Source organism: Melanotaenia boesemani, chromosome 4 (genome assembly GCF_017639745.1).
Source record: "Melanotaenia boesemani isolate fMelBoe1 chromosome 4, fMelBoe1.pri, whole genome shotgun sequence".
Classification (NCBI taxonomy): domain Eukaryota; kingdom Metazoa; phylum Chordata; class Actinopteri; order Atheriniformes; family Melanotaeniidae; genus Melanotaenia; species Melanotaenia boesemani.
Window position 1 is genome coordinate 40,463,509 of NC_055685.1, and position 27,193 is coordinate 40,490,701.

Genomic DNA, 27,193 nt, shown 5'->3' on the forward strand with positions numbered 1-27,193 from the left:
GCCTGCTATAAAGGAAGATGACGGTGAAGCACTAACTAACCCTAACATGCTCTTCCTCACCAGCTGCAGCAACGCAGTGACAGATTCCAAATACGTGGAAGCCAACATGCGCGTCATCGTCAGTAAGCTTCCATATAAGCTGAAAGAAAAGTGGAGGAGCGTCGCATCTGACTTCGAAGAGCAAAAGGTTCGAAGACCTACAGACCTTGTCAAGTAACCTAGATCCATCATCCATCCATCCATCCATCATCCAACCATCATCCATCCATCATCCATCCATCCATCATCCAACCATACTCCATCCAACCATCATCCATCCATCCTCCATCATCCATCCATCATCCAACCATTCCCCAACCATACTCCATCCATCCATCATCCAACCATCCTCCATCATCCATCCATCCAACCATCATCCATCCATCCTCCATCATCCATCCATCATCCAACCACACTCCATCCAACCATCATCCATCCATCCTCCATCATCCATCCATCATCCAACCATTCCCCAACCATACTCCATCATCCATCATCCAACCATCCTCCATCATCCATCCATCCAACCATCATCCATCCATCCTCCATCATCCAACCATCATCCATCCATCATCCATCCATCCATCCATCATCCAACCATCATCTATCCATCCTCCATCATCCAACCATCATCCAACCATCCTCATCCATCATCCAAGTATCATCCATCCATCATCCAACTATCATCCATCCATCTATCTTCTATCATCCATCCATCCATCATCCATTCATCTATCTTCTATCATCCATCCATCCTCCATCATCCAGCCATCCATCCATCATCCATCCATCCATCCATCCTCCATCATCCATCCAACCTCTATCATCCAACCATCATCCATCCATCCATCCATCCATCCTCTATCATCCAACCATCATCCATCCATCATCCAACCATCCTCCATCATCCATCCAATCATCATCCATCATCCAACCAGCATCCAACCATCCTCCATCCATCATCCATCGTCTATCATCAAACCATCATCCATCTATCTTCTATCATCCAACCATCATCCATGCATCTATCTTCTATCATCCATCTATCCATCCAACCATAATCCATCATCCATCCATCCTCTATCATCCATCCATCCATCCATCCATCATCCTCCAACCATCCTCCATCATCCATCCATCCATCCATTTATCCAACCATCCTCCATAATCCATCCAACCTCTATCATCCAACCATCATCCATCCATCCATCCAACCATCCTCTATCATCCAACCATCATCCATCCATCATCCAATCATCATCCATGCATCTATCTTCTATCATCCATCCATCCATCCATCCATCCATCCAACCATCATCCATCCATCTATCCATCCAACAATCATCCATCCTCCATCATCCAACCATCCTCCATCCACCATCCATTGTCTATCATCCAACCATCATCCATCCATCATCCAACCATCATCCATCCATCATCCATCCATCTATCTTCTATCATCCAACCATCATTCATGCATCTATCTTCTATCATCCATCCATCCATCCATCCATCCAACCATCATCCATCCATCTATCCATCCAACAATCATCCATCCATCCATCATCCAACCTTCTTACATCATCCATCCAACCATCATCCATCAATCCTCCATCATCCATCCATCCTTGAACTATCCTCCATCATCCATCCAACCATCATCCATCCATCCTCCATCATCCATCCAACCTCTATCATCCAACCATCATCCATCATCCATCATCTATCCATCCTCCATCATCCAACCATCATCCAACCATCCTCATCCATCATCCAAGTATCATCCATCCATCATCCAACCATCATCCATCCATCCATCATCCATTCATCTATCTTCTATCATCCATCCATCCATCCATCCAACCATCATCCATCCATCATCCAACCATCATCCATCCATCATCCATTCATCTATCTTCTTTCATCCATCCATCCATCAATCTATCTTCTATCATCCATCCATCTATCTTCATTCATCCATCCATCCATCCAACCATCATCCATCCATCTATCCATCCGACAATCATCCATCCATCCATTCATCCATCCATCCATCCATCCATCATCAGCAGGTGTTTAAGCAGGGAAAGCCAGACTTCCGTCTCCCCGGTTACATTTACCAGTTCGTCCGGGGGATCCCGAGGCATTCGCCAGCAAGCTGCGAGATGTAGTCCGTCCAGGGTGTCCTCGAGACCTTCAGTCGATGTGTTTAAATCTTTGAAAACACACTTTTATTCTTTGAACTTTAACCCAGTGTGAGTTTGACGTAGCTTTATCTTTAGATTGTATTGTCTCCTTTTGGTTTTTATTTTTAAAGTGCTATATAAATAAACGTGGTATGATACATTGGATCTTATACTCCTGCTGGCTCTGACCGAACCAGAGGTTTTCTTCTATTTTTACGTGTTTGACCGAGCCTGTGAAGCTCATTTAAGATGGTTAAAGTTTTCTTAAGATAGCGGTACTGGTGCACAGTTGTTAAATAAGTAATTCAGGACATTTTAAAGTCAAGTCTGATGTTGCTTTGCACAAAGAAAGCTCTCAGTCTTTTCCACCCGAGACGGATTTTGCTTGGTAATTCAATGCTGTTTTTCTGGATCGGTATCAGATTGGTAACGGCAGATATCAAATCTCAGATATCACTTTTCAACTGATAACCAGGTTAGAAGTTACCATGTTTACCAGGTCCTCAGGTCACCAGTTAACCAGGTAACAACATATTTTATACACGATGGCTACTGCCGGCCTCTCATTGGTCAGTTCAGTTGTTTGATAAAGCAGCAGAACGTGACTGAGCACTAAACGTGTACGTTAGCTGTGCACACACACGCACACACACACACACGCGCACACACACACACACACACACAGATCTTTGTGGTCATGTGACCACAATGTCTGGTGGAAAGTTTACAGCAAATTAAACTTTAGCTCCTCCCACTGTGTCATGTCAGAATCATGTGACCATCAGATGCTGAGATGACCTTTGACCTCATGTGTTAACATGTTAGCATCCAGGATTCTGATCCAGATCAACTTAATCCTGATCTGACGGCTCCAGAGGCTCGGGGCTCCAGAGTCGGTCCTACCGCGTCCTTCCTCCTAGCTGGGGGGGCAGCTTACAACAGAACCCCGCCAAGCCTGATCTCACCAGCAAACACATTCACAGATTAGAACCTGAACCTGAACCTCGACCGACCCCCCACCACCACCAGAAAGAGGAAAAAAAAGACAAAGAGACGGATCCACCTACGTCCTCATGGCCTCTCTCCCACCATATTTCTCACTTTCCAGTTCTGAAGTCTAGTCTTTCTTCGGTTTTTTGCTGCAGCTCTGATCTCTTTCTTCTAACACAGAACAATAAGCTGCTAAGAAGCTCCGCCCACAATATGACGCCACTTCCCTCCCTCCCCCCCAAATCCTGGTTTATTTTTGTCCAAAGGGAAATGGATGATGGGAGGAGTCCCACATAGAGAGCTGTTGTTGGAATAGACTGCTGCAGGAGACAGGCAGGACCAGGTTCTGGTTCTGATCCCTGCAGTATGAGAGGCAGGACCAGGTCCTGGTTCTGAACCCCGCAGTATGAGAGGCAGGACCAGGTTCTAGTTCTGATCCAACTGTGTGTTTCATTCATCCCATCAGACCAGAGGTTGCTGACCGTTTCATCATGACCCAACTGAATACATCTGATGAATTCTGTAGAACTGGTTCAGAACCTAGAGTTCTATTCTTTGGTTCAGAGCCCTGATTGAGCCCTGGGTGGCACCCTGCTCACCACCATGGTCCACATACAGATGAGTGTACAGGGGTGTACAGGTGTGCTGCGTACCTGAGCCTCCTCTTGGCCAGGCTCCTGGAGCAGATCCTCTCCATGCTGCTCTGCAGGTTCAGCAGAGCTGTGATCGCCTGCTTCAGACAGTCTTTATCCTCCTCATCCTGACTCTTCTCTTCCAGTTGCTACGGAAACACAGAGAAACATCAGTAGCACTTGAACAGGTGTCTATACCTGGAGTCGGTCTTGGAGGGCTGCTGTCCTGTAGGTCTTGGATGTTTCCTGCTGCAGCACCTGAATCAGATTTATGGGTCAATATGTTTGGATAGAACTGGACTACAAGCCACTAATGAAAGGCATTTAATTTGATTCAGGTGGGTCGAAGCACATCTAAAACCTGCAGGACTGCGGCCCAAGAGGACCAGAGCTGGACTTCACCAGCTCTAGACCAACTTAAGCCTCACAAAGGCATGTCTAAAACCCTCAGAAATGTCAGAGAACAGAACCAGAACAGAGGGCCTGATCAAAGCAGTTCTGGTGGACTGTGTCAATGTTGGGTCAAGAGTCCAAGATGGAAACTGGATCAGGATAAAAATCGACCCCTAACCCAACCCGCTGATGTGTGAAATAATCTGCAGAACATGACTGGAGGTATTTGAGAGATTAAACTCGGCCGGGACAAAGAGGCTTAAATCTGTTCAGTGGAAAGTCCCAGACCAGAAGCAGTCCCACGCAGTTCTGGTCCTGTAACACAGGGGTCTGTTCCTGGAAAACAGGGTCTGGCCCTGGAAAACAGGGGTGTGGTCCTGGAAAATATTTGTCTGGCCTGGAAAACGTGGTTCTGTTGGTTCCTGTAGCAACAGATCAACAAGTCTCCAGTTTCCAATCAGATGATGTGAATACGCAGGTGGGCAGGAAACACCCGACATCAGGCACACTGATTGATCGTTGCTGTTTTATTAAAGTATGACAGAAATGATCAGATATTTCTCTGATCAATCACATGTCCTCAGCTCTGATGACCAGGTGTAGGACAGGTGTAGGACAGGTGTAGGACGCATGTAACACAGGTGTAGGGCAGGTGTAGGACACACGTAGGGCAGATGTAACAGAGATGTAGGGCAGGTGTAGGTGTAGGGCAGATGTAGAACAGGTGTAGGACACACGCAGAACAGGTGTAGGGTAGGTGTAGGACAGGTGTAGGACAGGTGTAGGGTAGGTGTAGGACACATGTAGGACAGGTGTAGGACAGGTGTAGGGCAGATGCATCACAGGTGTTGGACACAGGCAAGGCAGGTGTAAGGCATATGTAACACAGGGGTAGAGCAGGTGTAGGACATGTGTAGGGCAGGAGTAACACAGGTGTAGGACAGGTGTAGGACACATGTAGAACAGGTGTAGGGCTGTCGTAGGACACGTGTAGGGCAGATGTAACAGGTGTAGTGTAGGTGTAGAGCAGGGGTAGGGCACATGTAGAGCAGGCGTATGGGAGGTGTAGGACACATAGGGCAGATGTAAAACAGGTGTAGGACACGTGTAGAGCAGGTGTAACACAGGGCAGGTGTTGGGCATATGTGACATGTGTAGAGCAGGTGTAGGATACGTGTAGGACAGGTGTAGGGTAGATGTAACACAGGTGTAGGGCAAATGTAGAATAGGTGTAGGACGCATGTAACACAGGTGTAGGACACGTGTATGGCAGGTGTAAAACAGGTGTAGGGCAGGTACATGTCTCACCTTGAGGATGTCAAACAGGTGCAGGCAGTGGTAAACAGGGGACAGCAGCAGTCGGGGTAGAACATACTTCACAGCTTCTTTAAAACCTTCACAGATGGACTGAAAACAGAGAGACAAGTCCAGTTCATCATCATCATCTTCATCATTGATATGTTTAACCATGACCTAATGTTACTGTTACTGGGTGAGCTGCTGTTTAACCCTCAGGGAACCTTTTCACAAAACTTGTGCTCTTTGTGTTTGGGTACCAAAAGAGTACTCCACATAAAAGTGTCATAAAAACGTAAAATATAAATCATTTTTAGAAGAATCAGACCTGTAGTAAAAAACCAAAGATTAGACTTCAGAACTGAAGGACAAATTTGGTAAGAGGGAGGCCGTGAGGACGTAGGTGGATCTATCTCTGTGTCTTTACTTTCTTTTTTCATTTCAAATCTCTTCAACGTCAGAGCCTAGCATAGGTATGAATGTTTCATTGTATTGTTGACATATTCTGGTTTTTACACCTTTTTTGTAAAAAAAAAAACTGTGTTGATCAAGAAAAACAAAGCTAATTTTGCCTTTTGTTATTTAAATTTCACACACACAATATATTCTCATCGACATCCACGCCACTGTTTTATGTGTATCCCAACACATTATGACTATTTCATACGTTTTAAAAATCTTTTTATCACCATGGATTTTGCGAGGTAAGAAAAATAGGCCTCAATTGAAATGCTAGATAATTACCCTCTGCTGCACCTGGGCCTACAATTAGCCTTTTAACGGAACACAATACTGAACTGATAAAACAGAAAGTACATGTCTGCTCCCCAGAGGAGCCCCGAGGTTTGTGTTTGATGTTTGTTTGTTTGTTTCCTGTGTTTTGTCTTGTCCAGAAAAAACTGAAAAACCCATCTGATAAGAGAGACTGTGATTGGATGCTGCTTGCTGAAATGCATGCTGGGAGATCTTTGTATGCAACAAAGGTCAAATCCCATTTCTTTTTTTACCCCTTGCTTTTCCCAACCTATTGCCCCTTAAAACAATGGGGTAAATGAGATACCCCCACTATACCATCATACATCATTACAAGTTGTGCAAGTTGCTATGTCAGACGAAGCTACCTATGATCTATGACAACCAAATGGCAACAAACTGATGTTAAAGATGCCATATCGTGGGGCGCTGTCAAGCAGCTAATGGAGTAGGTTGTGAGTTGGGTGAGCTCTGCAGAAAATATTATTTAATTCAGGGCTGGGCAATATATCGAGGTTTTCAAATATATCGAAACTTTATCAGACACAATATAGAAGGAGGGAATATCGTTTATATCGAGGTAGCTTATTTTGAGTTAAAAGCATCTTTTCTTTTGCATTTTGCACAGCTGTATTTTTGTCATGGTCATTAAAAAGTATTTTTCATTCACTTTGTTTTAGGAGCATTTAATTTAATATAAAGCTACTTTAATTTCAGTCAACTGTTTTAATGCACATGCGCTGCCAATCCTTAATAAAAGTGTATTTAGCACTGAAGGCTGTAAATTAGAACTGTCTCTTTGGTTACTTGACCCAAAAAAAATATATTGAGATATATATTGTATATCGTGATTCAGGTAAAAAATATCGAGATATAAGATTTCGTTCATATTGCCCAGCCCTAATTTAATTTCCTTTTTAAAGCCCCTTACGCCAACAATAAGATACAAGATCACCCGAGGTACCACCTAAAATTTTTAGTAGACCCCACATTTTTCTAGTCCCACATTTTCCTTCTAAATGGCAAGTAAGCCTAACCCCCCCTAGTGCCTAAGCGGTCGGAACAGTGTACGCGAGCCTATACCTCAAAATAGGCCAAAAAACTGATTTTGGACACTTTTCGGGTGCCCTCCACGGGCTCCCCCGAGGGCGTAGAGAGGCGTGCCTGGTGTCCACGCGTTCGTCCGGGTCTCCTCTAGGCTATGGGAACCCAAGCGCATGCGTACCCCCAAGGGACACCCTGAAATAAATCGTCAAAGAGGGGGATGCACTCCAAGTTGCGCACTCGATCCACCAGAGGGCGGGCTTTTGAGAAACCAATGAAAGTGGGTTTCCCCTGGACGGATGGGGCTGAAACTGACAAGACTCGCTCTTTGGATGTACATGAATCGGGCCACCGGGTTTCATCTCCCTGGGACAACGCCCGGCCGAGCCACGAGCACTCAAATGGGAGGTGTACACCTGCAATACCGCAATATGGGCCGTCTGTTATGAGCCGCGGACAAAGGGCCATAACTCGGCCATTTCGGAACGGATCGGGCTCAAACTTGCAGGACACACGCAGGGGACCTTGGCAGACATGTCCTGTGAGTTTCACTCTCCTCTCTGGGACCAGACATTTTGGAGTTATGAGCTAAAAACCTCAAGGCGGCCATCTTTAAAAGTCCGGAGCTTTTCAACTCCTCGCCGATTTTGCTTTGGTGTTCTTTTTCTGCTTATGTGACACAGCTGAAATTTCCCTTCAAAGTAGAAAAGGAGCGTTCTACCTTCAGGAATGGGGGAGTTCTGCGAGTTGTGGGAGTTTGGACCACGTCTGACACTTGGATTCTGGGCTTTCGCCATGTTATGGGAACGGAAGCTATAACTCAGTCATTTCTGGACAGATCGATCAGAAATTGATGTGTTCAGCTTTCTACGTGCACGTATGACCGACTTATGATCGAGTACTCCAACTCGACCTGAGGTTGCAATGATAAAGTCTTACGCGTGTACACTTTTATCTTCCGAATGCCATAACTGGACTGTACTTTGTCTGATTTTCTTCAAACTTGGAAAACTCAGCTGCCCGCTTACTAAAAGGTACTAGACGGCAGGAGCACATTACGCCAGTGCTGCGATCCCTTCACTGGCTGCCTGTTGCTTTTAGAATTTCTTTTAAACTCTTACTCTTGACTTTTAAATGTTTACATGGTCTAGCCACTCCTTATCTGTCCGAGCTGCTACACCACCACCGTCCTGGTAGGGCACTGAGGTTGGAAAATCAGTTGAGGTTAGTTGTCCCAAGGACTCGGTTAGACCCTTGGGGAGACAGAGCTTTTGCCGTGGTGGCACCAAAACTTTGGGATGGACTTCCTCTATCTGTGAGGTCTGCCAAAGATTTGAACAATTTTATTCTATTCTATTCTACAGTCATTTAGCAGACGCTTTTATCCAAAGCGACTTACATTTGAGAGTAAGAACAACACAAGCATGAATTCAAACAAGATGGGACGTCATAATTATGTGATAGACCGCTTTTGAGTCCAGTTGGACCCAGGGGCTGTCATGTAGTGCTAGTGCAGTGCATATAATTTTTTTTTTTTTTTTTTTTTTTTTTAGTCCATCCATCCATCCATTATCTTGACCGCTTATTCCATTTCGGGTCGCGGGTGAGCTGGAGCCTATCCCAGCATTTTAACAGGTGAGAGGCAGGGTACACCCTGGACAGGTCACCAGTCTGTCGCAGGGCCAACACAGATAGAGACAAACAACCATTCACACACACACTCACTCCTACGGAGAATTTAGAGTGTCCAATTAACCTAACATGCATGTCTTTGGACGGTGGGAGGAAGCCGGAGAACCCGGAGAGAACCCACGCATACACGGGGAGAACATGCAAACTCCACACAGAAAGGCCACCACCCTCAAGGTTCGAACCTCCCCCCAGCCGAGATTCGAACCGGCGACCTTCTTGCTGTGAGGCTGCGGTGCTAACCACCACACCACCGTGCAGTCATTTTATTTAAATACAAGATCACGATTTCATCACGCAATATCAACTTGGTCGTAAGTGCATGATTTCATCACACAATATCAACTTGGGCATAAGTGCACACAGCTTCTTCAGTACTTGGTTGAGCCAAAGAGCTGGACAAATCTTTCTAACTCATTTAGTTAAGCTAAATGTGGAAATGCTCCTTAAACAACTGAGTCTTTAGCTTGGTCTTAAAAGTGGATACGGACTCTGCGGATCGGACAGAGTTTGGTAGATCGTTCCACCACCGGGGAACAACAGAGGAGAAGAGTCTAGCTACTGATTTTGCGCCACGTTGTGGTGGGAGCACTACAGGGAGTGTAGCTCTGGATTAAGGAGTGGAGGTAGACCGGAGCCATTTGGGTTATTGTTTTGTAAGCCAGAAGCAGAGCTTTGAATCTGATGCGCCGCAACTGGAAGCCAGTGAAGAGCAATTAGCAGCGGAGTGACATGAGCTCTTTTGGGCTGGTTGAAGACCAGACGTGCTGCTGCGTTCTGGATCATCTGCAGAGGTTTAACTGAGCATGCAGGCAGGCCAGCCAGTAAGGAGTTGCAGTAGTCAATGCGTGAAATGACCAGAGTCTGGACCAGGAGCTGGGCCGTGTGTTCAGTCAGGTAGGGTCTGATCCTCCTGATGTTGTAGAGAGCAAATCGGCAAGACCGGGAAACCGAGGCAACATGGTCCTTAAAGGTCAGCTGGTTGTCTACCATGACACCAAGATTCCTGGTAGAAGATGTAGGCACTAGTGTGATTGAGTCAAGCTGCACACTTATCTGTGGCGGTAAAGAAGGACTGGCTGGAAAGACAATAAGCTCAGTCTTGGACAGATTTAGCTGAAGGTGGCGATCCTTCATCCATGCGGAGATATCAGCAACATGCTGATATTCACATTGAGACGTTGTGTCGTCAGGTGGGAAAGAAAGGAAAAGCTGAGTGTCATCTGCATAGCAGTGGTAGGAGAAACCATGAGAGCTAATGATGCACCGAGTGAGGAGGTGTATAGTGAAAAGAGAAGAGGGCCGAGCACCAAGCCCTGAGGCACCCCTGTTGTCAGCCCATGTGATCTGGACACGCCCCCTCACCAAGATACTTTGAAGGATCTTCCTGGGAGGTAGGACGTAAACCACGAGAAGACAGATCCTGAGATGCCAAGCTCCAAGAGTTTGGAGAACAGTATATGATGGTTGACCGTGTCAAAGGCAGCAGACAGGTCCAGCAGTATAAGGACTGAGGATTGACCAGCGGATCTGGCAACCCGTAGGGAATCAGTAACTGACAGGAGAGCAGTTTCAGTAGAGTGACCTTGCCTATAGCCAGACTGATATGGATCTAACAGGCTGTTGTCTTGGAGGAACTGTGAGACCTGACTGAAGACGGCACGCTCTAGTAGTTTAGACATGAATGGAAACAGTGAGACCGGCCGGTAGTTTCCAGCCTGGGCTGGGTTGAGTGTGGGTTTCTTCAGCAGCGGGGAACCCGAGCTTGCTTAAAGGCAGAAGGAAAGACACCGGATTTAAGAGAGGAGGTGATAATATGGGTTACTGCAGGTTTGATTGTAGGTAAAATGCTCTGCAGGATGTCAGAGGGAACAGGATCAAGAGGATCTGTCGTGGGTTTTGAGCTGACTAGAAGTTTAGAGACTTGGTCCTCATTTAGAGAGCGGAAGGAGCAGAGTGAGGCACCAGTAGCTGGTTTGGTAAGGCTGAGTTGGTCAGGCTCAGTGAATTGGTTACTGATGGTAGCGACCTTTTCAGTGAAGTAGGAAGTAAACATTTCTGCAGTCAGCACAGTGGGAGGCTGAGCAGGTGGTGGAGATAGAAGAGAGTTAAACACCATGAACATGTCGTGTGTTGGGAGCATTGCGGATCTTGTTCTGATAAAAGGCTATCTTGGCCACCTTTAGGCTGGATGTGAAAGTTTCAGGTTTTTGCTAGTACTCAGACAAGTCAGTGTGTTCTTTTGATTTGCACCACTTTCTTTCTGCCGCCCTGAGTCCGGCTCTGTGATCCCTTAGAGCCTCTGTGAGCCATGGACTGGGAGGGTTTTGTCTGGCTGGTTTTGACACCAGAGGACAGAGTTTGTCCAGAGAGGAGGTGAGAGAGGAGCAGAGTGTTTCTGTAGCCTCATTAACAGACCGTAAGGAGAAGTCTGAGTGGGAAGGGAGGGTAGAGTTGTTATGAGTGCCACTCATTAAAGACAGCTGGGGCTTGTTGTACATGCAAATCCCTGGCCCTGACATCCATTCTGAGTGGTTGGATTGGAAGCACACCAGTCTCCTCCCCATTGATTGGCTCCACGCTCGACAAATCACACTGCAGCTTCCTGGATAACCAGGAAATAAAGGACTGCTGCAGCGTTGAGTCAGGAGGGAGAAGCGGGCAGCACTGGCTGTTTTCCCTCACTTTGTATGAGAGAGGCTGGTTAGCACAGACAGTCTCGTCTCTCGGTTTGGCTGAATGGCAGCGATGCTTTTCTGGGTGTTTGTTGTGCTTAGTGGTAGTCCTTTTGGTGTTGGACCGTTTTTGTATTTACAGTGGGGGTTACTCCTGGCTGTTCAGGATCTGTTAGCGGATTTAGTTCTGGTCTGTTTGGTTTGGGCTCACCTTTGTTGTTCACCCAGTTTCTGTTCAAGCCTCGCTCTGCTTTAGTTTGTTTTCAGCCATGTTATCTTTAGTTATTTTGTGTTGGGCTAGGTTAGGCTTTTGTTTGGGACAGACGTCTCTTAGTCTATGGGAACTGCTGCACCTTTTGTTATTTAGTTAAGTTCGCCAGTTTAAGTGCACCCTTTTGTTTATCTTAGTTTGGTTAAACCGGCAGATTTTGTGTAGGTTTTATTAATAACATTGTGACTTTTCTTTCAGCAGTTTCACAAACCCCAACACATGTTTACTTTTGTTTCAGATTTTATTTGGTGTTTACGCTTGTGCCAATAAAACGAGCTGTTTTCAATTTTACCACTTGTCCTCAACGTGCTTTTATGTTGCGCCCAGTCATGCCCCTGATATGGGTCGTAACAAGAGTAAACCTCATCAGACAGCTGTGTAGGTCTGAGGGATCTCAAGTTTCTGTGGTAGGACGACATTTTTGGAGCCGCTTGATTGACATGAGGAAGGAAGACAGAGAATTTAACCAGGAAGTGGTCTGAGAGATGCAGCGGGGTGACGGACAGGTCGGCTGTGGAGCAGTTTCTGGTCAGTTCCAAGTCAAGAGTATTACCAGCTTTGTGTGTTGGAGGAGTCTGTACCAGTTTGAGATTGAAAGAGTAAATGAGAGCCAGAAAGTCAGTTGCCTGTGGTTTGCCAATGTGAATGTTCATGTCTCCCATGACAATTAGTGGTGTGCCTTCATCAGGAATGTCAGAGAGAATCATGTCCATTTATTTTATTTTAAATGTCTTTTGAAAACATATCTCTTTACTTTGGCTTTTAACCCTAGAGAGCAGGATTATTAGGCTAGGTCTTTTAATTTAATTATATTTTTATCTGTTATTTTACTGTTTTAATCTGCTTGTTTTATTATGATTTGATGTTTTATTTGTTGTCATTTTATCTGTACAGCACTTTGGGTACCCTGGGGTATGAGAAGGTGCTATATAAATAAAGGTTGATTGATTGATTGATTGAAATTGATGTGACAGACATAGTGGACCTTCAGGAGTGTGAATCTGAAGTTTCAGCTTTGTAGATCCAAGTATGATCGAGTTATGAGCCGTGTACTCGAACTCGACCTGAGGCTCAATGATAAAGTCTTACAATTGTACACCTGTTTCAAACTGACATAACTGGACGGTACTTGGTCCGATTTGCTTCAAACTTGGAACACTTATAGGAGGGTTTACAATGGACAAAAGCTGCAAATTAGAGCACTCTAGCATCATGTGTGAGTCATGACAGATTGAAACCCACTCTACAGTTCTCTGGAGTTTGTGTACAGCGGTTATAACTTGGTCATTTCTGGACAGAACAAGCAGAAACTCACAGGACACACTCTGTGGATGTTGAGGAAGATGTGTAAAAAGTTTCAGAGTTTTCTGACCAAGGACTGGCGAGTTATGAGGGAGAGAAGTCTGACCGACTCACGTGGCGCACTCTGCCGAGGTAGGAGAGCTGTGCTGCGGGGAGGAGGCGGAGGAACGCCCTGGTGAACTTGACCGCGTTTAGAGGTCATAACTCGCTCATTTCTCCACGGACCAAGCTGAAACTCACAGAATCTACTCCTGGGAACCTGTGTAAAAAGTTTCAGGGCTTTTCTGCAAGGCATGGCAGAGGAACGCCACAGGGAAAATCCGTGATGGACAGAAGGATATAACTCGCTCAATTCTCCGCAGATCGTGCTGAAACTGACAGGATACACACATGGGACGTTGGGAAATTGGTGTGTAAAGTTTCAGAATTTTAGGACAAACGGTTATAGTTATGAGCAAGAGTTTGGCGACTGCGGATCAGCGGGTGACAGAGCGCACGCTGGCCAGATTGCAGCGCTCTGCTGCGGGGAGAATGCAGAGGAACGCCCTGGTGAACTCGACCGCGTTGAGATGCCATAACTCAGTCACTTCTCCATGGACCAAGCAGAAACTCACAGAATCTACTCCTGGAACGTTGGGGAATTGGTGTGTAAAGTTTCAGAAATTTAGGACAAACAGGTAGGGAGTTATGAGCAAGAGTTTGGCGACCGCGAATCAATGGGTGACAGAGCGCACGCTGGCCGGGCTTGCAGCGCTCTGCTGCGGGGAGACGGCGAAGGAGGAACGAGCGGTGCACCGAGGGCCATAACTCGGTCATTTCTCCATAGATTGTGCTGAAACTCACAGTATCTACTCATGAGGAATCAAGGAACATGTGTGAAAAGTTACACGTATGTTGCACAAAGTATGGCCGAGATATGACCAAGTACCCATTGGTACTCCACAGTGTAACAGTAAAACACATACACAAAGTCCCATTTGTGCCCCTGGTCCTCCAACATAAAACGCATAAAATATTGACTAAGTGTGTTTGTGCCCCTGGTACTCTATGAAAAAAGGTGTAAAATGAGCAAAATTAAGTAAAAACATGAAATAAATACGTTGGGTCCCTCTTATAAATATAGTTTAAGTATATTCCTTCAGTGAAACACTTTGAAAATATTCACTAAGTGTGGCCGGGTCCCTGGCACTACGGAATAAACCATGCATACTAGGCTTGACTCCAAGATCCAGTGAAAAATCAAGTTTCTCAGATTTGCTTCAAACTTGGGTGGATGAAAGGGGATCCTACAAAGAACAACTGGTGCAAATTTCAGCTCTCTAGCATCAAAAATGACCGAGCCAGACCAGATTGAAAAAAAAAAGTGTACACGGGTAATACTTTAACATTGGAGGTCAGGTAAAAAGGGCATACCTCCCACATAGTTTGCGCTATTGCGCTGAAATTGGAAGATGGGGTTCCCAGAGGGGTCAGGAAGATGTGGTGTGAAAATGGTGACGATTGGACAAAGTTGAATTTTTCACATTTTTGCTGACGAAGTGTCTCGGAGCCAAAAATTCAAGTTTCTTGGATTTGCTTCAAACTTGGGGGGATGGAAAAGGGTCCTACAAAGAACAACTGATGCAAATTTCAGCTCTCTAGTATAAAAAATGACCGAGCTAGGCCAGATTGAATAAAAGTGTACACGGCTAATACCTTAACATTGGAGGTCAGGTGGAGTTCGAGTACAGAGGCTAAAACTGGGTCAAACTTGGTCCTAGAGGGCAGAAGCTCACTAGGTGGACTCATGTATCTCCACTGAGTGTGTGATATCAATTTCAGCTTGATATCTTCAGAAATGACCAAGTTATAGCCCGTGTACTCGAACTCAACCTGAGCTTCAATGTTAAGGTATTAGCCGTGTACACTGTTTTTCAAAACAGCATAACTCCCACATACTTTGAGCTATCGCGCTGAAATTTGAATGTGGAGTTCCTGGCGGCCTCAGGAACATGAGGTGTGTAGACATGGAACGAAGCCTCTCAAGCTTCCCGACCTATGTCTCAAAGTTAATCAAAGAGACCTTGAAAATGGATAAGGACGCTCTGATTGACAGATCCCATCGCAGTCTCCAACCAAAGAGGTCGGACGGCAAACCCCGAGCCATAACCGCAAAACTGCACTACGATTAGGACTGCGTTGAGATCCTGCGCCGGGCCAGAGAAGCCGATCCCTTGCGGTACAATGGAGCCACTATCTTCATGTTTCCCAACTACCCACTGAGCATTGCCCGAGCGAGATCAGCCTTCAATGAGGTCAGGAAACTGCTCTGAAGGCGGGAAAACGTCCGCTACGGCATCGTTCATCTAGCCCAGCTCCGCATTACGCACAATGGGACAGAGAAGCTGTTTCTTTTTTTCTTCTCTCTCTTTTTTTTCCTCTCTAAAAGAGTATTTTTTCATACTTTGGGTCCACTTTCAGTGCGCTATAGGAGTCTTAAAATTGCCTTATATAATTTGTGATATGTTCCTCCCCTCATTCCTGTTTGATTTTCTAGAGGAGACAAGTATAGTTGTCACATGTTGACAATAATTATAACCAATAACTTGTCATATTACCAATTTGAACCAATACTCATTCCTGTGTTATAATGGTTCTCAAGGATATAGAATGATCAAGAAGTACTGGGAGGTGTCAGGTGGTTGTTTAACTGGCGCCACTTTTTCATTTCCGTTTTTCATACTTTTAAATTATTTGTTGAATCTAGAGCTGAGCAATCTGTTAGACTAGTGTTTCCTCACACAAGCACTTCATGTGTGGATATTATTGCGAAGGAATTAGTAGTCACTGTGTTCCTTTAGATGACATGGGAATGGAACAATTCCCCTGTCATCCCCTGTCATAACCAAACTTTTACGTTATGTTTTTCTTTTTTCCTGCTTTGTTTGTTAACTTGATAGTGGAGGGGTCTCTACCTATGCATGCTCAACTAATCAAGGCCACTATACACTACTGTATTTAGGAACAAATGCTCTCTGCAATAGCCTATGGCTGAGCCATATCTGAATACAAATGTGAATAAATCAAAAGGTTGTCAGGTTACTTTTGTCAGTTGGAATGTGAAATCCTTAAACCACCCAGTAACTCAGTGTAGGGATTGCCTTCCTCCAAGAAACCCACTTGAATACTTTTAATCACTTTAGACTAAAAGGAGGATGGGTGGGTTAACTCTACCACTCCAATTTTCACTCTAAAGCTAGAGGAACAGCTATTCGTATCAATACGAATGTCCCATTTGTCATGTCCAGTGTTGAGGCACTCTGCTAGTCACTATATGATTGTAGTAGGTAAATTAAATAACACTCCTGTCATACTGGCAAATCTGTATGCACCAAACTGGGATGATAGCACCTTTACTAGTTTTTTTCCACGTCTACCTAATATAGACACGCATCGCCTCATATTAAGAGGTGATATGAACTGTGTCTTATCACCCATTCTGGATTCCAGTTCACCTAGAGCTACAACCACATCTAAGTCATCCCAGGCAATTTAATAATTTTTTTAATCATACAACATGGCTGACGCCTGACGCTTCCGAAACCCTACACGTATAGGCTACTATTTCTACTCACCAGTACACAAAACATATTCATGAATAGATTATTTTTTTCTAGACAGCAAATTATTTCCATTAGTCAGGGAATATGAATATCAGGCCATAGTGATGTCGGATCATGCCCCATTGTTGATGACCTTACACATACCAACTACACACACGGCATTTCAACACATTGCTTCTTTCTGATGCCAGATTTGTCAAGTTTATTTCAAATGAGATAACCGAATACCTAGTACGTAATCAAACCCCAGGGATGTCCTCTTCTGTAGTTTGGCAATCGATGAAAGCTTATCTTAGGGGACAAATAATATCATATAGTGCCCATATTAATAAAACCCTAAATGAACGCCTCAAAAAATTAACTAAAAGAAATTTGTCAACTTGATGAGACATTCGTCCACACCCCCCCATCACCTGATTTGTTTAAAACAACGATTAACCCTTCACACCAAGTTTAATCTCTTGTCCACAAAACATGCTAAAAATCTTTACAAATAAATCAAGGCATAAGACATACGAATATGGTGAAAAGAGAGGTAAGATTTTGGCTCACCAGCTACATCAAGAAAATGCTAGTCGAGCTATAAACAACAAGATGGGCTTTAAACTTACAGATCCTTTAGAGATCAATCAATCTTTCCACAGGTATTATTCAAGGTTTTATAACACAGAATCTAGTAATGTGATGAATCTCTATTCGACTCTTTTTTTTTTTAGCAGTCTCAATATTCCCTTAATTGACGAGGAAATCGCTACAAATTTGGAAAACCCATTTTCCAGATTAGAATTTATCACAGCAACTAGGACTATTCAAAATGGGAAATCTCCTGGAATGGATGGATATCTGAGGGAATTCTTTAAAAAATGTGCGGGATGAACTCGCTCCTATTCTACTTTCCGTTTATGAAGAATCATTTAACTCCAGCTTACTACCTAATACAATGAGACAAGCTGTTATATCATTAATCCACAAAAAAGGTCACAATAATTTAGAATGCAGCTCCTTTTGACCCATCTTGTTACTAAATGTTGACAGTAAATTACTTGCCAAAATTAGATTAGAAAATGTTTTGCCTTCTGTAGTTTCTGATGATCAGCCTGGATTTATTAAAAATCATCAATCATTCTTCAACATATGTAGACTAATAAATATCCTTTATAACCCCACTCCACCTAACACTTCTGAGGTGCATCTATCACTCGATGCTGAGAAAGCATTTGATCGGGTGGAGTGGGACTACCTCTTTTACACTCTAAAAAAATTTGGATTTGGAACTTACTTCTTGGATTCATGCTCTCTACTCTCTTCCTTTAGCTGCAATTCATACAAATAATAACTTATCCTCCTTCTTCTCACTGCATCTTGGGACCAGACAGGGCTGCCCCTTATCCCCACTCTTATTTGCCTTGGCAATTGAACCATTAGCGATTGCCCTACGTGATAATGTCTCGATTAAAGGCTTTCAGAGTAATAATACTGAACATAAAGTATCCCTTTACACAGACAATATGCTATTGTACCTATCTGAACCATTAAGTAGCCTACCGCTGAGACTTATCTTATTAGATACATTTGGAAAATATCTGGTTATAAGATAAATACACAAAAGAGTGAACTTATGCCAATAAATTCTACTGCTAGACAGACTGAGTTTAGTTCATTGCCCTTTAAAATAAGTAAAAATAAATTTAATTATTTAGGTATTTGGATTACGTATAACTATAAACATCTTTACAAAGTCAACTTCCTCCTACTTATCGAATCTCTGAAAAATTATTTCGAGCGCTGGAACATATTACCATTATCATTAGGAGGTAGAATTAACACCATTAAAATGAATGTGTTACCCAGACTCTTGTATCTATTTCAATGTATTCCCGTCTTTTTGACGAAATCCTTCTTTTTACTTATTGACAAATTGATATCCTCTTTTATCTGGAATAAAAAAAATCCACGAATACGAAAGACCATCTTAGAGCTACACCATGAACATGGAGGGCTTTCTTTACCCAACTTTCAGTACTATTATTGGTCGGCTAATATACGTGCTATGTTACACTGGCTCAACCCATCACAAGATAATGGCCCAAACGGGTTACAGTTGGAAAACATGTCATGAGGGCCTGCCTCTTTACATACTCTGCTTTGCTCCAAACTCCCATTACCAGAACCTATACACAGATATTCTGTGAATCCAGTAATTAAACAGTTTTGGGCTCAGTTTAGAAGAGCATTTTCACTTAATAACATGTTAATTAACATCCCTTTATCAAGGAATAATATGATTAAACCCTATGTTACAGACGGATCCTTTGACATTTGGACCAGGAATGGATTAGCAATTCTTCAAGACTTATATGTTGATGATAATTTTGCTTTATTCGAGCAGCTATAAGTAAAATATCAAATCCCCAACTCACACTTTTTTAAATATCTGCAGGTCTGCAGCTTTGTATCCTCACAGCTCAATTTCCACTGATACCACCCAGCACTCTTCTTGACTCTCTTTTAAAATTTAACTCCGACCATAAAGGGTTAATCGGAATAATCTACTCGTCTTATAATTCTCACAATTTACAACCTCTGCCGCGTTTAAAATACCAGTGGTAGGAAGAATTAGGCATAGAACTTACTGAGGATATATGGGACTCCATATTTGATAAGATACACTCATCCTCAATTTGCTTCAGACATAGGATAATGCAGTTTAAAATTGTTGTTTATAGGCTACACTGGTCTAAAGCGAGACTGGCAAAGGTAACGCCAAATATTGATCCTAAATGTGATTGCTGTGGAACAGCAATAGCTACTTTGTCACATATGTTCTGGTTCTGCCCAGAGTTAACAAATATTTGGCAAACTATATTTAAATTTTCTGACCTGCTAGGAATACCCATAGAACCCATTGCCACAATAGCGATGTTTGGGATCTCTGCCCCACTCGACAGCGCAGGAACATGATAGCCTTCGCCATGTTACTGGCCAGGAGACTCATATTGCTTAAATGGAAAGACAGATCTCCAAACTTCAATCAATGGATCAGAGATCTTCTGCACAAATTGACTTTAGAAAAACTCCGCTATGCCACAATAGACTGTGCCCTCAATTTCTACTCCGTTTGGCAACCAGTTCTAGATCAACTTGAAAAGATGGATGCCTCTGACATTCTGAATGTATAGATGTGACCTCTCCCCCTCTTTCCTTTTCCCCTTTAGTTATTTTTCCATTTATTTATTTAGCGCCCCCCCGTTGTCCTTTTCTCTCTCATTTACTCTTTTCCTTTTTATACTTTTATTACGGAATCCGTGATGTGAATTTGTGATGGTGCGGTGGGGTGGGTTTGTTTGTGGGATTGTGTTTAAATGTATCGAAGTGTATGTCAAACTGTATCTTATATAACTTTAAAAAATTAATAAAAATACTCTAACCAAAAAAAAAGATGCCATATCGTTTCAATTGTCTGGGCAGTGAAAATATTTTAGTGTTTTTATTAAGACAAATAAACAAAATGAGACGTCATGTCATATTGTTATGATTAAGGCCCGGCCGATTTATCACCAGGCTGATTAAATCGTCCAATATAAGCCCTGTTAAAAATGGCCAACTTGCCGATTATACGCCGATTTAGTCTTAAAGCTGGATGGGGGACCATGGTAGCGGTTTTAAAGCTGGATGGGGGACCATGGTAGCGGTTTTAAAGCTGGATGGGGGACCATGGTAGGGGTCTTAAAGCAGGATGGACCAGTTCTCTGGTTGAGGGACAGGTTGAATATGGAGGTGAGAATGTCAGCCAGCTCGATGGAACTTGCTCTGAGGGCTCGTCCAGGGATGCTGTCTGGCCCTGCTGCTTTGTGGGGTTGATCCTCCTCAGAGCTTTGTTTACCTGGGCTAGTGAGACGACTGGTGAGGGGGAGGGGGTGCTGCTGTCCAGGTGTCTGAGAGCCCCCTCTCTGTGTGGGCCTGTGTCTGGGCTCAGCAGAGTCGAAGCGTCCAGCTTCTCTCTATCCTGCCTCTCGGTTGCTCTGATGGCCTTCCTCAGTTCGTACTTTGCAGCTTTGTACTCGGTCTCATTGCCAGATATAAATGCAGTGGAGCGAGCATGCAGCATCTGACGTACCCGACTGTTTATCCAAGGCTTCTGGTTGGGAAACTTCCAGACTTGTATGGAGGGCACGATGTTATCCACACATGTGCTGATGTACCCAGTCCCATAATCACAGAGTCCTGTACACTGACAGAAGAGTCCTTCAGAGTGGCTGCAGCTGTAAATACCTCCCAGTCTGTAGTAGCAAACAGTCCTGCAGTGTGTCCTCAGTCTCAGGTGTCCAGAGCTTCACCTGTTTGCTGACCGAATTTGATTGTTTGAGTCTTGTCTGTACGCCTGGTACAGGAACAAAGAGACGTGGTCCGAATGTCCGAAGTGGGGGCAGGTGCAGCCCTGCATGCTCCCTTTATATTCGTCTACACATGATCCAAAGTGTTCTTATCCCGGGTGGGAATGTCTATGTGTTGATGGGAAGTACAGTCCATAGGTTCCATTGATTAAAGTCGCCTGCAGCAATAAAACCAGCGTCAGGATGGGCGGTCTCTAGAGCATGATGACGTCATAGGGCTAGCCTAGAGCTGCTTCAGAGTTAGCTCACGGGGAGATGTAAACCGTGGCCAGAAACACAAAATAGGGTTAGATAAAAGGGACGGCACTCAAGCAGTAAAAACTCAACATCAGGCGAACAGAGCTGATGAAGACTCCGTACATCTTCACACCACACGTTGCTGATAAACACACACACACCTCCCCTTCACCTTGCCGAGGCTGCTGGTCTCCTCCATGGATGGAGGGTCTGTGGTTGACCGGAGGAATCTGGGATGTTGTCTGAGAGTCAGCAATGTCGGTCTGTTGTAGGTAAACACTGCACGACAACCGTGTAGTGCGGCATACACAAAAACACACACAAAAAGAACAAAAAGTCGGCATTCGAGAGCGATGCGAGTAAACACGTTCGCCACGGCAGGCGCCATTTTGGAAAAGGACAAGATATTTTGAAACAATAAAATGTTCTGCCTGTAATTCATATTTTTGTTGGTTTAAGCACTAAGGAACCAAAAATTAAGTTAATTAATTCATAATTTTTTAATAAAAAAAAAATTTAATTCATTTTTTTTAATTAATCAGCCGATTAATAAGTTGTCGGAAATTTTTTCTGCCAAATATCAGGATCGGCCTCAAAAGATCCATATCGGTCGGGCCATAGTTCTGAAACACACTAGGAAGGTTACGCTGACGACCATTAGCAACATTAGCAAACTGGCTAACTGGCAGTTTTGATAACAACCATATGAGGAATAAGAGCATGAATAAATGGCCACACTATTTTAAAAAAAAATCGTTTTTACACACTTATTGATGCTAAATATTGATGGGTGTTTTGCCGTCCTGTCGCCATCTTTGCCGATGTATCCAGTGTCTGTCGGGAAATTTTTTACACCCCTTGATTGGAAGAGCAGTCCTGGAGGGTTGTGTGGCTCTCACCCTTACCCCTTCATCCAAAAGAGAATGGAGATAGCCTTTTCCCTAACGTGAATCACCCAGAGAGAACAGATCAGTCGACCAATCAGGTGTGATGGTGGAGGGTGATGGGTGGGGCTTACCTGCAGGTGGAATGAAGCTCCTGGTTTGGAAACCTGACTCAGGAAATGTTCGTGGAAGCCAGAGCGCAGGATGTCCTGGGCATATGTCTCGTAGGGATCAAAGGCCAACTCCTGCCAATCACACCACACAACACATAACACCTGATACAACCATTCAATCAATCAATGAACCAGTCATCAATCAATCTACCAATAGATGTAAAAACCTCAGCCAGGTCCTCGAAGCAGCTCCCCACCAGAGGATGAGGGCTTCCTTCATCTGTCATCTCCACCGTGTCTTCGATCAGACCCAACAGCTTCACCGTCACCTCGTGGATGTCCACGATCCGACTGAAGATGCTGTCCACGTCCTGCAGGACACATCAATCACACCATGAAAGGATCAATCACCCTGATCAGATGGAGGTGGACAGATCATACGTACGTGCTGGGAGAAGAGCATGTGGCTGGAGGTGAAGGGCTCCCTGAACACCTTAATGAGCAGGTAGAGCTGCCTCAGGTATTGTCGACCATCAGCCATGAAGCTCCTCACCAGCTCGTAGTAACTCTGCTCCTCATTGGCTGATGGCTCCTCGTCCATCAGAGGGAAGCCGCTGATGTCATCTTCTTCTTGATGGAACATATCCATCAACACCTGCTCGCACACACACACACACACACATACAAACAGAAATCTTGAGAAGAGTATTGTGACATGGTAAGTATAGCTGATACTTAGCGAGTATTATTTGAAATGTATTGTTTGAACTATTTTTATTGAACCTCTAGCTGCTGCCATAAGACAAAATAAAGTGATTTAAGGAATCCATGCCAACAATATAGAACATAACATAAGTCTTTATGCTGATGACATATTACTTTTTCTCCAGAACTCACCGACGTCTCTCCCCCAGACAATCACACTTATTAACACATTCTCATCAATATCTGACTACTCTATTAACTGGTCTAAAACTATTATTATGCCCATCAACTGTGACCTACAAAACACACCCAATACTACAATACAGTCTGGAAACATTAGATATCTAGGCATTAACATTTCCCCCAGATTATCAGAGCTAACAAAGCTAAATTATGTCCAGCTACTTAAAGCAATAGAGGATGATATCTCACTGTGGAGGCGCTTACCCATATCACTCACGGGGAGGGTTGCCACAGTTAAAATGATGGTTCTATCTAAAGTAAACTATCTGTTTTCAATGATACCCATTAAACCATCCTCCAGCTGGTTTAAGTCACTGGACTCACATATATCTAAATTTTTATGGAAAAATAAGCCATCACGTATCAGTCTAAAAACTTTACAACAGACTAAAGATAGAGGTGGATTGGAGCTACCCAACTTTAATCATGTTTTCTTAGCTAACAAGCTGCAGTATATCTCCAAATGGCTTAAACCTAGCAGTCTGGATGAACCATGGTTAGATGTAGAGCAAGCATTGTGTGAGGATCTGTTTATCTCTGACCTGCCATTCATCAGCTCAACCATCAAAACACATCAGTGTTTTAAAAGCATCAATATCAGTTCCTCTTTAGTGGCTTGGTGGGATTTTCTAAAAAATAACCAAATCCTCACTTTTTCCATGTAAGTTTATACCCCTCTGGAACAACCCTGACATCCTGCAAAACAAAAAGCTGATCAATTTTACTCAATGGAAGGAATAAAACACTTAGAACATAGAATAGAAAATGGAAACTTCTTCTTATTTAATATTCTCACTTCACAATATGGAATCAGTAGTGCTGGTAGTATGTGCTGGGGGTCTGGGCCTGCCCGGATGTGCTGCTGTGGTGTGGGTTGGTGCATGCCCTGGCGTCTGGTTGCTGCCCTGGGACCCAGGGTATGGCCTGGGGGCAGGGGGGGTGTAGGGGTTTGAAGGAGGGCTGAGTGGGATTCGGGGGATTATAGGGGGAGGTGCTGGGGTGTGAGACAGGGATGTTTGTATATTCTGTGTGTGTCTATACTTTGGATGATGTTTGTGTGGGTGTGGGGGTTTGTTTGTGTGCGTGCATATGCATGTGCTAGGATGAGTGGGAGTGTGTCTGGGGAGTGAGAGTGGGAGGGTTGAATGCTGTGTGAGTGTTTATATTGTGTGGGTGGGGCTGAGGAGGCATGTATGAGTTAGGACGAGCGGGAGTGTGCAAGGAAATAAGTGTGTGCATGTGTTTCTGTGTGTGGTTGGGGCGGGGTTAAGTGCACTTGTGGGGGGGTGGGTCTGCCGCTGTCCCCATCCTCTCATTCCCCGTTAGGGATGTCGGGGGGGTGGGTATTTTCTGGGGTCGGTGAAGGCTCACTGGCTGTGGTCCCTGAATGGCCCGGTTGTGGGGGGCGGCCTCTCCTCGCCTGTCTTGCTCTGGGGGGCCTCCTGGGGAGCGGGGGTGCCTAATGCCACTAGAGGCTCATCATCCAGAGGAAAGTTTGCTTCCCTCTGGACGTACATCCCCGGACCCCTCTTACTTCCCGCTCTCTCTGTCTCACACACACACACACACACACACACGTAGGGAGTTGGGAGGCGTGGAGCCATGTGGGGTGGAACGGAGGAGACCATTCAGTGGTCTCCTTGGATGCACCCCATGGCGACTCGCCTCTCAGTTTTAATTGCACCGAGACACCAAAACACAAGAAACACAACACACAAACAACAGCTGGGGGGCATTTCATGCGGTGCATGTCGGGCGGGGCCACTTTGGTGGCCCGGCTCCCGGCTCATTGCGGTCACTGCCCCTCAATTTTAATTGCACACAACACACACTACCTAAACAGTCAGGAGCGGGAAGGGAGAGGGTATTGGGGACCTCTCACACCCCTGCTCCTCCTGTGTGTGGTCGGGGGCGAGGTGGTTGCCCCAGGGCCGGGTCCCGGGGTGGCTGCGCTGGGCTGCTGGCTCGGTGGGTGTTGGGTCAAGAGGGAGGTGCTTGGGGCTCGCTGTCCTCTGGTCCGCATGAGGTGTCCCCCACGGGGCATGGTGGGTGGGTTAGGTGTAACGTGACTGTGTGATGGTGAGTGCTTGTGGGTACGGCACAGGGGAGGGTGTGAGTGTGGGGTTATATGGGGTGCAGATAGGAGTAGGTGGGGGGAGGGGGGAAGGGGTAGATGGCACCCTGGTTCCCGGGGTTTGCAGCTAGGGTTAGGGTGGTTAGGGCGTGTATCAGTGAGTATCGCTGTGTATCAGCGAGTATCGCTGTGTATCAGCATGTATCAGTGTGCATCAGCGAGTATTAGCGAGTATCGCTGTGTCTCAGCGTGTATCAGCGAGTATCGCTGTGTCTCAGTGTGTATCAGCGAGTATCGCTGTGTATGAGCGTGTATCAGTGTGTCTCAGCAAGTATCGCTGTGTCTCAGCGTGTATCAGCGAGTATCGCTGTGTCTCAGTGTGTATCAGCGAGTATCGCTGTGTATTAGCGTGTATCAATGTGTCTCAGCAAGTATCACTGTGTATCAGTGTGTATTGCTGTGTATCAGTGTGTATCAGCGTGTATCAGTGAGTATTGCTGTGTATCAGTGTGTATCAGTGTGTATCAGCGAGTATCGCTGTGTTTCAGCGTGTATCAGCGAGTATCGCTGTGTCTCAACGAGTATCGCTGTGTATTAGCGTGTATCAGCGAGTATCGCTGTGTCTCAGTGTGTATCAGCGAGTATTGCTATGTATCAGTGTGTATCAGCGAGTATTGCTGTGTATCAGCAAGTATCAGCGAGTATCGCTGTGTATGAGCGTGTATCATTGTGTCTCAGCGAGTATCAGTGTGTATCAGCGAGTATCGCTGTGTATCAGTGTGTATCAGCGAGTATCGCTGTGTATCAGCATGTGTCAGTGTGTATCAGCGAGTATCGCTGTGTCTTAGCGCGTATCAGTGTGTATCAGCGAGTATCGCTGTGTATCAACGAGTATCGCTGTGTATCAGCGTGTATCAGCGAGTATCGCTGTGTCTCAGTGTGTATCGGCGAGTATTGCTGTGTATCAGTGTGTATCAGCGAGTATCGCTGTGTCTCACTCTGTATCAGCGAGTATTGCTGTGTATCAGTGTGTATCAGCGAGTATCGCTGTGTATCAGTGTGTATCAGCGAGTATCGCTGTGTCTCAGTGTGTATCGGCGAGTATTGCTGTGTATCAGTGTGTATCAGCGAGTATCGCTGTGTATCAGTGTGTATCGGCGAGTATTGCTGTGTATCAGTGTGTATCAGCGAGTATCGCTGTGTCTCAGTGTGTATCGGCGAGTATTGCTGTGTATCAGTGTGTATCAGCGAGTATCGCTGTGTCTCACTCTGTATCAGCGAGTATTGCTGTGTATCAGTGTGTATCAGCGAGTATTGCTGTGTATCAGTGTGTATCAGCGAGTATCGCTGTGTCTCAGTGTGTATCGGCGAGTATTGCTGTGTATCAGTGTGTATCAGCGAGTATCGCTGTGTATCAGTGTGTATCGGCGAGTATTGCTGTGTATCAGTGTGTATCAGCGAGTATCGCTGTGTCTCAGTGTGTATCGGCGAGTATTGCTGTGTATCAGTGTGTATCAGCGAGTATCGCTGTGTATCAGTGTGTATCAGCGAGTATTGCTGTGTATCAGCAAGTATCAGCGAGTATAGCTGTGTATGAGCGTGTATCATTGTGTCTCAGCGAGTATCAGTGTGTATCAGCGAGTATCGCTGTGTCTCAGCGCGTATCAGTGT

General features: G+C 44.8%; 1 protein-coding gene across 2 annotated transcripts in view; it reads right to left on the reverse strand.

The window, feature by feature from the left end:
• Positions 1-27,193, reverse strand: part of LOC121637968 (son of sevenless homolog 1-like) — an 80,115-nt gene that overhangs the window by 43,797 nt on the left and 9,125 nt on the right. For both annotated transcript variants that reach the window (XM_041982355.1, XM_041982353.1), the window contains exons 5-9: positions 22,946-23,155; positions 22,728-22,871; positions 22,522-22,632; positions 5,549-5,647; positions 3,869-3,996 (exon numbers count right to left, since the gene is read on the reverse strand). In XM_041982355.1, coding sequence (XP_041838289.1) covers positions 3,869-3,996; positions 5,549-5,647; positions 22,522-22,632; positions 22,728-22,871; positions 22,946-23,155 — 692 coding nt within the window. The remainder of the gene's footprint in view (positions 1-3,868; positions 3,997-5,548; positions 5,648-22,521; positions 22,633-22,727; positions 22,872-22,945; positions 23,156-27,193) is intronic.